General features: G+C 36.7%; 1 protein-coding gene across 8 annotated transcripts in view; it reads right to left on the bottom strand.

Moving 5' to 3' along the window:
- Nucleotides 1-13,294, bottom strand: part of KMT2E (lysine methyltransferase 2E) — a 56,209-nt gene that overhangs the window by 17,640 nt on the left and 25,275 nt on the right. For 5 of the 8 annotated variants that reach the window (XM_032220828.1, XM_032220829.1, XM_032220830.1 and 2 more), the window contains 6 exons: nucleotides 12,081-12,211; nucleotides 9,344-9,461; nucleotides 7,079-7,188; nucleotides 5,864-6,110; nucleotides 2,546-2,608; nucleotides 2,333-2,431 (listed from right to left, as the gene is read on the bottom strand). In XM_032220828.1, the coding sequence (XP_032076719.1) occupies nucleotides 2,333-2,431; nucleotides 2,546-2,608; nucleotides 5,864-6,110; nucleotides 7,079-7,188; nucleotides 9,344-9,461; nucleotides 12,081-12,211 (768 nt within the window). The remainder of the gene's footprint in view (nucleotides 1-2,332; nucleotides 2,432-2,545; nucleotides 2,609-5,863; nucleotides 6,111-7,078; nucleotides 7,189-9,343; nucleotides 9,462-12,080; nucleotides 12,212-13,294) is intronic. The other 3 variants (XM_032220833.1, XM_032220832.1, XM_032220834.1) reach the window with 3 other exon arrangements.

Here is a 13,294-nt window from a genome sequence, read left to right as displayed (position 1 = left end):
TGTTGTTGTTTTTTAAAGTGCAAGGTAGCATCTTTTATTTGATGGCTTCAACTCAGCAGGTATGGGAAGAAAAGCCAAAGTTCAAAAGAGTTACCGCCCAAACTTGACATGATGCTTTAATTTAGTAGTTCTCTCCCCTCTGCTGAAGAAATATCTATTTTGTCATCTTTATCTTTCAATTATAAGAGTGCGGAGGGAAAGTGCATTTGCTGCTATGCCCTACACAGTCCCAAGTTTCTATAAACTATGAAAGATCATTATTATGTATCGTGAGCGGAATCAAACACTGAAAGCTGAAGTTCTTAAAACTTCTTTTCTAGTCATCTTCCTCCTGCAATTGGCCTTATAACCCATCATGCCAAATGGACGTTGATTGATCTGTACTCTCATGCCACTGAGAACACTGGTGGTGACAGCTTCTTTGTTTTGGGCCTCATTTATTAAATACAGGTAGCCCCTTGACTTATGATCACAATTGAGCCGTACATTTCTGTTGTTAAGTAAGTTTTGCCCCATTTTATGACCGCTCTTGCCACAATGGTAGTGAATCACTGCAGTGAATAACATGGTGGTGAAGTGAATTGAGCTTCCCCATTGACAGTGCTTGTCAGAAGGTAACAAAGGGGGCTCCCATGACCCCGGGAACTGCAACCGGCTTAAACATGGGCCAAGCCTCTGAATTTTGATCACGTGACCATGGGGGGATGCTGCAGTCACACACTTTTTTAATCAGTCCCTTTTTTTTCAGTGTTGTTGTGTCTTTGCACAGTCACTAAATGAACTGCTGTAAGTCGAGACTACCTGTATTTATTTGCTACATGTATTAGACAGTGGAGAAAACAGGAATATTTCCCTATTTTCAGGTTAGGATAACTTGAGATGGAAACCAAAAAAATTAACCCGGTAGATGATGTTTCAATGTTTGTTTCTCTCCTTTTGAGGAAAACTGCACAAGAATAGAAATGAGGGCAGATATAAAATGCCACTGAAGCTGATCTTTCAGACAATAAAGAAGCAAAAGATGCAAGGACCCGACAGCAACGAAGTCATAGGCTATGGGAGTTAGCTACAGATTTGTAATGGTAAATAATTTAGTGCATATAGAAAAACTATGAGGATCAATCACAGTACCAAAATATTTAATATATGCAAATTTTAAATAGAAAGGGAAAGAAAACAGTTAAAACAAGGCAAATGCTTTAGCTACTGAACAGAAAGAGGAAGCAATGATGGTTACTAGTATCCTAAAGCAGATACTAAAACTGGGGAGCAAATGGAAAGGAAGGGCAGTGGTCAAGATTTTAAGATCACTATGATAGAGAACATATATTTCCTGAAAAGATAGGCTGAAGAGGGTAAAGGGTTTGGCTATAAACTCGGTGTTTAAAATAGGAGGAACATCTTTAAGCAGAAAAGCACTAAGTATTATGTAGAGTAGCTTAGGAAAAAAAACCTGTTATAACAATTAAGGATTAATTAATTTTGTGAGAAGAGAATTTAAACGGGAAAGAAAAACAGAAGGTATACACACCAGGCTCTGTAACAGACTCACCCAGAGGGCAAGAAAGAAGATGGAAATAGTTTTTAAAAATACCTCCTACTTGTATGTATATAGATCACTACAAAAATAAATTAATATTCAAGTAGCTATCACATGGAATAAATTATTTTAACTATTTTAATCTTTAAATGATTAAAGATTAAAGAAGACGCTTAAAAAACTGCTTCAATTTTACTTCATTGCTATTGAAATATTCTTTTTCTCGTTTTCACAGTTCTTTCTAAATACATGTCTCCTGTTAAAATCTTAAGTTGTTCAATCTATCTTCGGAGTTCTGTATTTCACTAAATAAAACAACATTCAGCATGTTTGTTCAACATATTAAAAGACAAGTATCTGGTATCTCATGTTTAAGGACTCTTGTCTTTATAGCGATGTTTGTTTTCTATTATTGTTAGAAATATATTCATAACTAGTTTTGAAAACAGAGAACTCCTTATCACCGTGGCCAACCAAGATAGATTAAAATAATAAAAGTCAAACTACAGGAGATATTTTCAGAGGATAGTGCAACAGATACAAGAAATAATTCAGAAAAATAGATTCTTGAGAAAATATACACAACTATTTTCAGAAATTATGAAACCAAAAAAACAGAAACACACACACACAAACAAAGGTTTTTTATAGAATTAGCACATATCAAGGAGCAGATTTCAAATATTCTCAAATTCTAAGTACCTAGGAGAGGCAGCAATGATTAGCATGGGAAGAGCAACTGTCACTCATCTTTACTGACAGCTTTAAGCGGCTACTAGCTTCCCAACTTACCATCTTCCTTTTCCTTTCTGCAATCTGCTCCTCTGATTCCATTTCTACTTCATTGCTAATAGGAGTTTTTTCTTCTATATCATCAATAAAATCTGGCTCCTGAAAGATGGAAATGACTGCTTTTACAGAAGCTCTACTACTGCTGCGGCTACTGCTGCTGGCATAACCTAGGGAACTCTATGATACTAGCATTGCAATCCTATACACACTTACCTGGGAGTAAGTCCCACTGAAATCATTAGGACTTGCTTCTGAGTAGACAGGAATAGGATTGCACTGTAAAAAAAAATCTCACGTCACAGCTAATGCAGGAGAGGATCTAACATGCAGAACCTACAACTCATTTAATAGCCCACTCAATTAATAACTTAGATCAGGGATGTCAAACTCGCTTCGCCACAGCCATGTAGCGACTTTTCCCCCTTTGCTAAACTGGGTGTAGCCAGCGTGTGACGTATCTGGCTGGCGGATTTGACAGCCCGGACCGAGATAAAATATATCTTCCCAAAGTATCTTTGATATCTTTGCATATGAAAACAGCAAAGTAAGATTTACTCTAAAACTTCAGCATCTCAAGCTGTATATATTATTTTAACAAGTATTTTAACTCGAATGTGTAAAATATTTCATTTTGTTTAGATTAATTTACAATTTGAAAGATAATGATGTGCATCAAAACTTTGTTAAGGTATTGGTTAATTAACTTCATGTGCTTCCAATTGTTTTACTAACAGTGCAATCCTATGGATTTTTCCTACCTCCACTAAGTACAAGGGACTTTCTCCCAGATAAACATTTACAAAGTTTAGCATTAGTATGTGTACAAAATTATCTGAGGTATTTCCCTCAAATTGCATTTAATAGGGTATCATATTTATAGCTCTTTTACTTGTATTAAACATTAATAATTCATATCATTTCTCCTACCCTGAAAAACCTCAGAGCTAATTTATATATCTATCAAAATTTTCAAGAGTATACATATTGGATATAGTTAAGGAACTAATAATGACACATTAACGTTATGTATCATCCATCAGTTTTCTAGCAACTGAAGTTAAAATTTATAGCTGCCAAAATAAAATAAAAGTGAAGCATAGTACACCTGTCAGGATATTTCCACTCTCGTTCTTGTGTACTTTATTATCTGTATTACAATTACTATCAAAACTGGAAGGGCAAACTCTATTCCTTTACGTGTTCATTTTTATCTCGTTTAGAACATATTCAATTAGTGCCGTTTACATGAAAAAGGATTGCTGGGATGGTGTGGCCTCACTTGCAGGAATCCCAAGTGCTTTCCTATATTTTCTTTAAAAAAAACCCACTCCACGGCTAGTTGCCTGCCTTCCAATTAAGTCAGTAACTGGCTTAATATTTTAAGTTCATTGGTCTGGTTTCTAGTGGGTTTGGGTGATACACAGCAGTGATTCTTGTGTGTGCATAACCCCCCCCCCCAATTTGTTTAAGCAATGAATTGGAAGGAATTAATTTTTTAAAATCACGAAGCACCATGAGGATGTCTGAGAGGCGTTTAGCAAGTACTATATCGTTGTAGAAAAAAGAGAAAAGGAGCATTTTTCTCAATATGTTATAATCTTTACTAAAAGAGTAAGCTGAATACACTGTTGCTATAGATCAGCCTTTGTAGGAATCACATGCTGTACCACGCGGTCTACAACAACTCACTGCAGCCAACTCGCCGCGGGAAAAGAGCTACACTAATATCAAAGAAAGAGTGGAAGGGAATCATTGAAGAAAGGATGTCGAAGGAGGGAACAAAATGAAATGTGAATGACAAAAATTAAAATATTTTTTAAAAATTCTTTTAAATAATTAAATTGAATGGTTGAATTGTCCTGCAGCGAGTTGGCCATGGTGGGTTGTTCCACAGTGAGTCGTCCCATTCCGTGAACCGCCGTGCAGCTGGCAGAAAGGCAAACAACAGCCTTGAAGATTTGGATGTGCCTCCTCAAAGACAGCAAATAGAAAATAAATACCATATTTTTTCACTCCGTAAGACACACTTTCCCCCCCCCCAAAAGTCCTTTGCACTCCTTTACTGAACAGCAGCCAGGCTGCAGCGGCACGGTCCTTTTACAGGGCTGAACCCCGCCCTCTTCTGTCTTTGTCGTTGCCCGCCTCTTCGGTCTCTTTTCTGCAGTGCAGGAGTCAAAAGCCAGAGCTGGCACATGAGAGGACACCTATCTGTGGTCCTCTCAGGCTCCACCTCCTGCCCTCACTACACTGCTGCTCCAAAGTTTTTTGCTTGTTTTCCTCCTCTAAACCTAGGTGCGTCTTATGCTCAGGTGCGTCTCAAGGAGCGAAAAATACAGTAATAAATAGCTTGTTTTACACTGATATTTTCTTTCAGTGTGAGCCTAGAACTAGAATTCTGGCTTGTCATGAAAAAGGGCTGGGCCTGGATCTGTTGCATCAAATCTGGCTCCTTCAAACAGCAGCCATGCCTGGCCTGTCAGGAATAAACCGAGGATGCCTGTAGGCTCCCATCATTAGCAACTGCTCAACCACCTCAAAGCTTTGCAAGTTAGTTGTACTGGAGCTCTTGAGCTTGCTGCACCTATCAAATCAGGGCTGCAAGTTTCAAACACGGGAGACAAGCACCTAGTTCATTTTATCCACCAGGAGAATTAGTGAAGGAGCTGTGTGCATAGGCAGGAGTTAATTCCCAGTATATATCCAGCTCTACTTTGCTCAAAGCAGCACTGCTTTTATTTCCTGCAGGCTATAACTATATAACTATATCAGGCATGCTGAAACAAATTCTCTCCCGTTTTCCTAATCAGCAAGGTAAGAATCAATACCATAAAAAAGCCAAATAATGACTGTAATTGAAATGCCCAACAGTAGTCTTTTCCGAACTACAAATCGTAACTACAGTATAATCTTGTTTATAAATTATTACAGACCTCCTACCAGCTTCGTCCTTGGAAAGGACAAATATCCTTCAGAAAACTATTATTAAGTCCTGGATTCTGGTTCAATCCCAGCCTTCATTCCAAATTGGTATGGTAATTATGTACATGTCAAATTATTTAAAATATTAAAACAGATTCTGGACTACGTGGGTACATCTATAAAACTCCCTTGCAGTAAAATACTGCCTACATCTCTGTAAATTCTTCTATTGAATAAAAGTTAAGTTAATCCCTCTGGAGGATGATCCCGATAATTCAAGGCACAGCATGATATCCTTACATCAGTGATCTGCAAAAGTATTCAAAACAAACTCTTATTGTATACTGATGAAATTCAACAAGAATAGTTGATTAAGGTTGAAGAAATCAGCAAGGATTTAAATTAGTATATTTATTTTCGAACCCAATTTCTTTGTAGGTTCAGGATTCAAGCAAAAAAGCTACAGTTCTTAACCCACTCTCTGGCCTGCCAAGTCCCATTTTTGTGAGATGTGTGTATTGTAAATATGATACATAGGGGAGGAAAAAAAAACACCCTGCTTTTGCTGAGGTTTTCTATGCGAGATGATTAATCACAGAACAGAAAAAATACCTGATTATTTGAGATCGACAATCGGAGGGGAGAAAGTTTTCTCTGTCGGTTTTCTGGAAACTTGGTTTTGCCTGCTGCTACTTCACAATCCAACGTGATGTTCTGGTTTTGAGTTTCCTTCTCCTTTTTCCCCTTTTTCCTTCTGGTTTCATATCCTGTGTTTATATTTTCGGTGGGCTCAGAGGGACGCTTCAACACTGGGCATTCCGGGTTTTCTTTGAGGCAAGCACAGTCCACTTTGTATTTGCTTGTTTTAAAAAAAAGGAAAATTAACGTAAGAAAAGCTTTATAACTATTAGATTTTCTAGGAAACACACAAATGGCAGCCTAACTCTTTTTACAACTATCCCGTTTCCCTGAAAATATGACCTAACTGGAAAATAAGTCCTTGCATGATTCTTCAGCTCTTCGTAATATAAGCCCTATCCTGCAAATAAGCCCGTTAAGATTGCCAGCCAGATGGATGCATTTAGTACCGTATTTTCCCGAAAATAGGCCTAACCAGAAAATAAGGCCTAATGCATCTTTTGAAGCAAAAACTAATATATAAGACCCAGTCTTGTTTTCGGAGAAACACGGTACTCAGAATTGAACAACATTATATTAAACAGACTAGCAACTTTAATGAATGTTATGATCGGCTCAAATCAATCTACTATAGGATATTCGCTGATGGGTATGGACTATGATTTATCCCACAGGTCAAAAACCGGTTGATTGACTGGTCCATCCAACCGGTTTCTGTGCCTGAAGGCAGAACCTTGGTTTCCCTATTACACCAGTTCTTTCATAATTTCTAAAAGACAATCAAATCGGTATTTTAAATCCTAATTTAGATTCAGTGGAACTTTCACTCTATGGCCAAAAAGATGAGGATGAAAAAAGTTCAATATGTCTCGAGCGATCAAAGGTTTTTGGATTTGTGTTACCAACATTACTATGCTCAGGTATTCACTGGCTACAGCATTTTGTGATATGGTATGCGAGCTGTCCGAAGAAAGCATCTGGAGATTTCACAGTTTTAGTGCTAAATATAATGCTGGTACCTAGATTACAGCCTAATGATGCAAGTTATACCAGACATTTTTCGCTTACTTTTATGAGTCTGCACTTAATTCCTAGATTATGACATACACAACTGAAAAAAAAACATTGATTATTAATATATCACTTGGGAATATGTTAGCAGCATCTCTGAAGATCAGCATTACTTACCAATTTCCATAATCAAAATCGAAGGCTATCGTTATTTCTGTTCCCTTTGGAATGTCCTGGGTGGAGTAGATATAGAGGTGAATAGTTCCATCTTCGATGGCATGTCTAACCTAGATGGGGGGAATTTAGATGGAGTATTTAAACACAGAGTATTTGATGTGTTTAAAATATATATTTGTTCCCAATAAAGACTTTTATCTTCTTATTGTTTTGGTAAAATCCTCTGTTCCAAAATAGGTAAGCCAAGGTGGCGCAGTGGTTAAATGCAGCACTGCAGGCTACTGCTAGATCAGCAGTTCAGCGGTTCAAATCTCACCGGCTCAGGGTTGACTCAGCCTTCCATCCTTCCGAGGTGGGTAAAATGAGGACCCAGATTGTTGGGGGCAATATGCTGACTCTCTGTAAACCGCTTAGAGAGGCCTGAAAGGCCTATGAAGCGGTATATAAGTCTACTGCTATTGCTATTGCTATTGCTATAGGTAAGAACAGTAGTAATAAGGTCATTTGATATTATTAATGAAATAAATATAGTCTGTTCATAATATATATACCTCATAGCATTATAAAGAACTCCTATAGTCCACGTTCAATGGTTCAAAACATTCCATTAATTTCAGTTGGCTAGCAAGCAGTGAAGGGAACTTCTCAGTTGGGGCCTGTCAAGAATGCATGAGCCACAACTTTTCATTTGGAATTGGTTATTTAAAAAACCAATTTAGCTAGCATCAGTATTTAGGAAATAGTTATATTCACAAAATGGAGTGTTCCAGTTATCAGGTTTAAAATAGTACAATATTAATTTTTAAAATCAAGCAAATTCCAGCAGCTTTGTCAACCTTCCTTCAGTTACAAACACAGAGACACAATACCTTGGGGGTAGGGGAATAAACAATTTCCTTGGAAATGAATGTTGCGTATTTTACACATTTCTGTGTTTTTTCCCCAGCCATTAATTTGAAACAAGCTTTTGCATCTCAGATGTTCACATGTGAGTGAAGAGAAAATGGTACAATATTTTTGTTCAACATATCTTGGAAAAGTTCTCAAATTGCTATAACAAATAGCCCCTATTATGTCCTAATTATATGCCTCCATGAAGGATTGCATAAGCAGAACACAAATGAATTTAGTTTCTAGAATTTCTATTGAAACGCTACTCCAAATTTTAATACAGGCTTTCAACTTCCATATCCTACAAAGGCAGTTAAATTGAAAGTTAATTTTATTTAAGAATTTAGGATGTTATCTAAGATACAGTGCCAATGGCAATGTAAAAAAGATTCCTAACTTAAGAAGAGTAAGGAAGCAAACAAACTCATTTTTTTAAATAGTTTTTTTTCATTTACAATTTCTAGCACCATTTTAGGGGATAAACTAGAGTAAAATGTTTCCTGAAATTTCACATCCTGATTTTTAAGGCCAAGTATTTTCATTTCATTTTCTACTCTTATTTCCTCCATAAGAAATACAACCAAAAGCAACTGATAAAAGTCTACATCTTTTCTTTCCTTCCTGCTGGTCCTTCCTTCTCTCCCTCCCTCCCCTTCCTTTTATCATCAATAAATATTAGGAATTATTATCATGCCACATATGCAAGTCAACTCATTAATACAAATATGTCCTTTCCATATTCATCTGTGAATGTTGATTGTCAATAAATAAGTATTATTATGCTCATATTCTCAATTTCATTATTTCTGATTATTTCCTTTTCCAGGGGTTATCTGCCAGGGATGAGGAGTTATACATGTGATGAGAATATTTTAATGTCATGATATGCCTGATCTCAAGGTAGCTTCTACTGTATGCCTATGCAAGTACCACTTTATAACTATAGATACATTATTTGCTCAGAATAATTTCCTGCATCTGATAAAGTGAATGACACTAGACTGCATCTGCAGTCTTGAAAAAGTCCCGAAACACTAATTTTGATGTATTCAATTCATAACTAACCCTAACCTTTGGTTTTGGAATTTGGGGACTAGATAATATTCTCTTCCCTTCTACATTGTTAATGAAATAACGTACTAGCTTTAGAGATCTAATTACAGCGCAGCCATAGCATAGTTATACAATACAGATTCTTGCCTCATTTTGTAATAAACATAAGGTTCTGCAACTTGAGCTTACATTTCCCGAAAACGTTCAAAACTGGAAAATATTTTAATTCCTGGAAAACAGCTATACACAGCTGGGTCGCATTAAGATGGTTTTGTTGAGCAAAAACTTTATTAGATCACATTTATCATAATAAAGGCCTACCTCGGCATTAGGTGTACAAGAACGTCTGATAAATCGAGCTTCATTCCCAAAGGTTCGTGCATCCACACACATTTCTAGCCCGTGAAATTTAGAATAGAACAGAACAAAGGGGTATGGCCTAAAAAACAATAAACATTCTGTCACAGGAAAAATATTTTAAAATACAGCTAAAAGTTACTTTTTTCAAATGTGAGGAAAACCTAGTACCATGGAGAAAATATGTCGCAACGTTATACAAGCTGTTGAAACTTTGGGATGGGAGCTCCATGCAACTTTTTATTTATTAGTTCAGAGCTAGGATCAAAGTGGGATTTTTTTTTTCTGGCATGTGGAAACAACTCATTCTGGCTTATTAACAGGCAAGCAGTTACTACAATTATTATGTAAGTCCTCGACTCTCAACAGTTTGTTTAGTGACCGTTCAAAGTTACAATGGCATTGAATAAAGTGACTTTTGACCATTTTTCACATTGCAGCATACCTAAGGTCATGTGATCAAAATTCACAACTGGTTAGCAACTGGTTCATATTTATGACTGTTGCAGTGTCCTGGGGTCATGTGATCCCCTTTTGCGACCTTCTGACAAGAAAAGTCAATCAATGGGGAAGCCAGGTTCACTTAACAACCGTATTACTGACTGAAGAACTGCAGTGACTCACTTACCAAAAGTTGTAAAATGGGGCAAAATGCACGTAACAAATGTCTCACTTAGCATCATAAATCTTGGGCCCAATTGTAGTCCTAAGTTGAGGACTATCTGCACTGTCCAGAAAATTAAAAAGAATTCTATTCGTGCTTGCATTTTCTCTGTCATCTTTTAAGACAGTGGGCCTCAACCTTCCTAATGCTGCGACCCTTTAATACAGTTCCTCATGTTGTGGTGACCCCCAACCATAAACTTATTTTATGTTTTCCATATTTTTTCAAAAATATGTGTTTTCTGATGGTCTTAGGCGACCCCTGTGAAAGAGTCGTTCGACCCTCAAAGGGGTCGCGACCCACAGATTGGGAACCACTGTTCTAAGATTACAATCTGTGACGAGGACAACTAAAGGCGGAAGATTGGTTGGAATCAATGTCTCTTTAGCACAGGGGTGTCAAACTGGTGCATCACAATCAGGCCACGCCCACCCCAGCAAAGGGAAAAACATCACAAAACGTGGCAGCAACGTGACGCTGCGAGTTTGACACTGGTGCTTTAGCATTTACGTGACTTGGAAAAGTAGTTTTTAAACAACTTCATGATAGTTTTATACTGTAAACGTGGAACTTAATTCCTGATAACTTTGGGAGGCATACATACAGACTTCTTGACAATGTATTTATTCAAAGTATGAGGTTGTTTGCCACCTCATCGGGGGTGGAGCTTTTTTTAAAATTTCAATTTTAAAAAAGTCAAATGTTATTACATCCCGAGGCTTCATAAAATAGCAAATTTAAAAAGCAGTCTTGTGAGCAATTGTTTCGACTCATCTCAGCATTAAGACAATTGGCATGATGCTGCTTTACCTGAGCTTCAGCTGACATTATGGAAAATAAGAAAAAAAAATCTATTTTAGATCAGATTCACTGAACTTTTTTGGGCATTCTAGGGCTACTTTGATCTGGGCAAAAGATGGGCATCTTAGTCTAACCACCCTGTTTTCTGAAAGGCAATGAAGCCAAGTAGTTCCTCAGAGCTTTTACTGAATGAGAGAGTTGCACGATGCTGGCTTATGAAGTGAGTTTAAGGTTTTCTGATTTTGTCATTATTTTTATGCTTCCATTTTTTTCAGGTGCCAGGAATCCTTGTGAAATCAGTATATATATAAATGCTGTAAATAAAATATTTTAAGAATGTTGGAGGGAGAGAGAGCTGCTTCGATACCTCCAAATGGGTGGGGTTTTTTTTTTTTTTTTACAAAAATCAAAGTGAAGATTTTGTTTTTCTGCTTTCCTGCTTAGCTTCCAATCTTACCGTTAAGACATTTCTTAATAAAACCAAAATATAAACTTAAACAGAGAGAGGAAACAGTTACTGTTTATTCGTTCAGCATGCTTAGTGAGAATGGAAAGAAATTTTTTTTCCTTGACAAAGAAACTGAGAAAATGAAAAACAAAACAACAACATGTGGGAGAAATGTAAGCATCTAGAAGAAAATACACTATCATATGCTAAGTTTGTGTGTCTGGATTATAATACTGACCATGTCAATCCTTGTGATTATTATTGCTAATTAACTTAATCGAGCAGGACGGTATCGAGAGCTATTCAGGCAGTGTATAACATTGGCTGTAATGTTTATTCTTTGAAGTTGCCTAGTTCTTTCATAAGCATAAGGTTTAATTTTACGTTTGCTAACCTAATAACTATCTAGATGCAGCTTTTGCTTTTCATTTGCAAAAATGTGGAGAATCAAAGTCAGTCAAAACAAGCAACTTCAAATGATGGTACCAGACTGAGGCATAATGATAAAAATATTGAGATGAGTGACAAAGGTTTAAAAGGTTGGAAAAGATAAAAATGTATATATAAATAGAAATGAGAAGGAACAACACTCTCTAATTACTAAAGTGAATGACAATAACTAATAATTTTCAAAAGAGAAGATGAAATGTAAGGCAAAGATCAGGTGAAAAAAAGTTTTTAATTTGCTTGACAATTGTAATACGTTTAAGAGAGAGTGGGGGAAGGAAGGGAGGGAAAGAGTAAAGAAGGTTAAAGAGAGTAACTAAAGAAGGTTTAGAGAAAAGTACCTCTTAAAGAAATATCCATTAGCTTCAAATTGTTCCCTCAGCATGAATTTTCCACGATATTCAATAATAAGTGCATCTGGAGGCAAGTCTTTGGCAGCTTTTAAAATTTTCTTATTTTTTTGAATATAGCTCTAAAAGGAGAAAAGAAAAATTTAAGAATCTTATTAACTAGCACACTGATACAGATATAATGTACCCTTTAACAGAACAGCCTGGTAATTTTAAATGTGTTTTCTTGTCTAAAAAGCTAATTGGTTTTATTCCTGGAAGTACTTTGATTATCATATTTACATAGACATCTTAATTTACATATTGGAAAGGACAACAACTTGAATGCATGTATAAATTCTATAAAACTGAAAATCAAGACAAACTTTTCAAAATAGGTGGGGGGAGGGAGGAGCTCTTCCCTTACAGATGCTTCACACCATCTTATTAAAAGGCCAGAATTGAGGTGGCAGAAGGAATGAAAACACATGAAATATGCAGTCTCTCTCTTACATTTGCTAACCAGAGCAAAAGGGCAGGTGCCAAATAAGATACATTTCAACAAAAATGCCAACATGCGGATTCTTAGGTAAAGGGGATTTCTTCTGCATTTGGATAGCCTTAGGGTGGGAATATGCCTTTCTAAGAAAAAGTCTTACTGTACTCTGACACAACAACTAAGGAACTCACACCTCTTGTAATTGTGTCACTTCTGATCAAAAGAGAATTGGCCTATATCTAGGCGAAGGTCTCTGCAAGCAGGGACATTCCTCCAAGGAGTGCGTCACGTGCGCCATGCTGATGCTAGAGAGAAAGAAGCAAAGATGCTTCTTATTACAAGAGCTGAGAATGTAACTTTTCCTTTATTGTTTAGTCTCTTTCTACCGACATTAAATTGATCAAATAGCTTGCAGATCCCTTCCATAGATTGCATGACACGTCGTTTGGATGGCATAATTGTGCACTCTTATTTCTCATAATTAACTGTCAAGGAGCATTTATTTGGAATTGGGGGTGGGTTGGGGGGGGGAAATACTGCAGGTTATATTTGAAGGTAGATTAGCGTGGTACTTCAAAAGTGGGTACAAATCAAATAGTTAGCACCCCTCTAGCCATTTATAACCAATCACATACAATGGACAAAACATTAACTGCTGTGCTCATTCCAATATGCTATTGAAGCATACTAGCATATTGTTCATGTAATGTTTCAGCAAAAATAAATT

The sequence above is a fragment of the Thamnophis elegans genome, chromosome 7 (genome assembly GCF_009769535.1).
Source record: "Thamnophis elegans isolate rThaEle1 chromosome 7, rThaEle1.pri, whole genome shotgun sequence".
Lineage (NCBI taxonomy): Eukaryota > Metazoa > Chordata > Lepidosauria > Squamata > Colubridae > Thamnophis > Thamnophis elegans.
The sequence above is the reverse complement of the archived record's forward strand: the minus strand, read 5'-3'. Positions and strand labels throughout refer to the sequence as shown.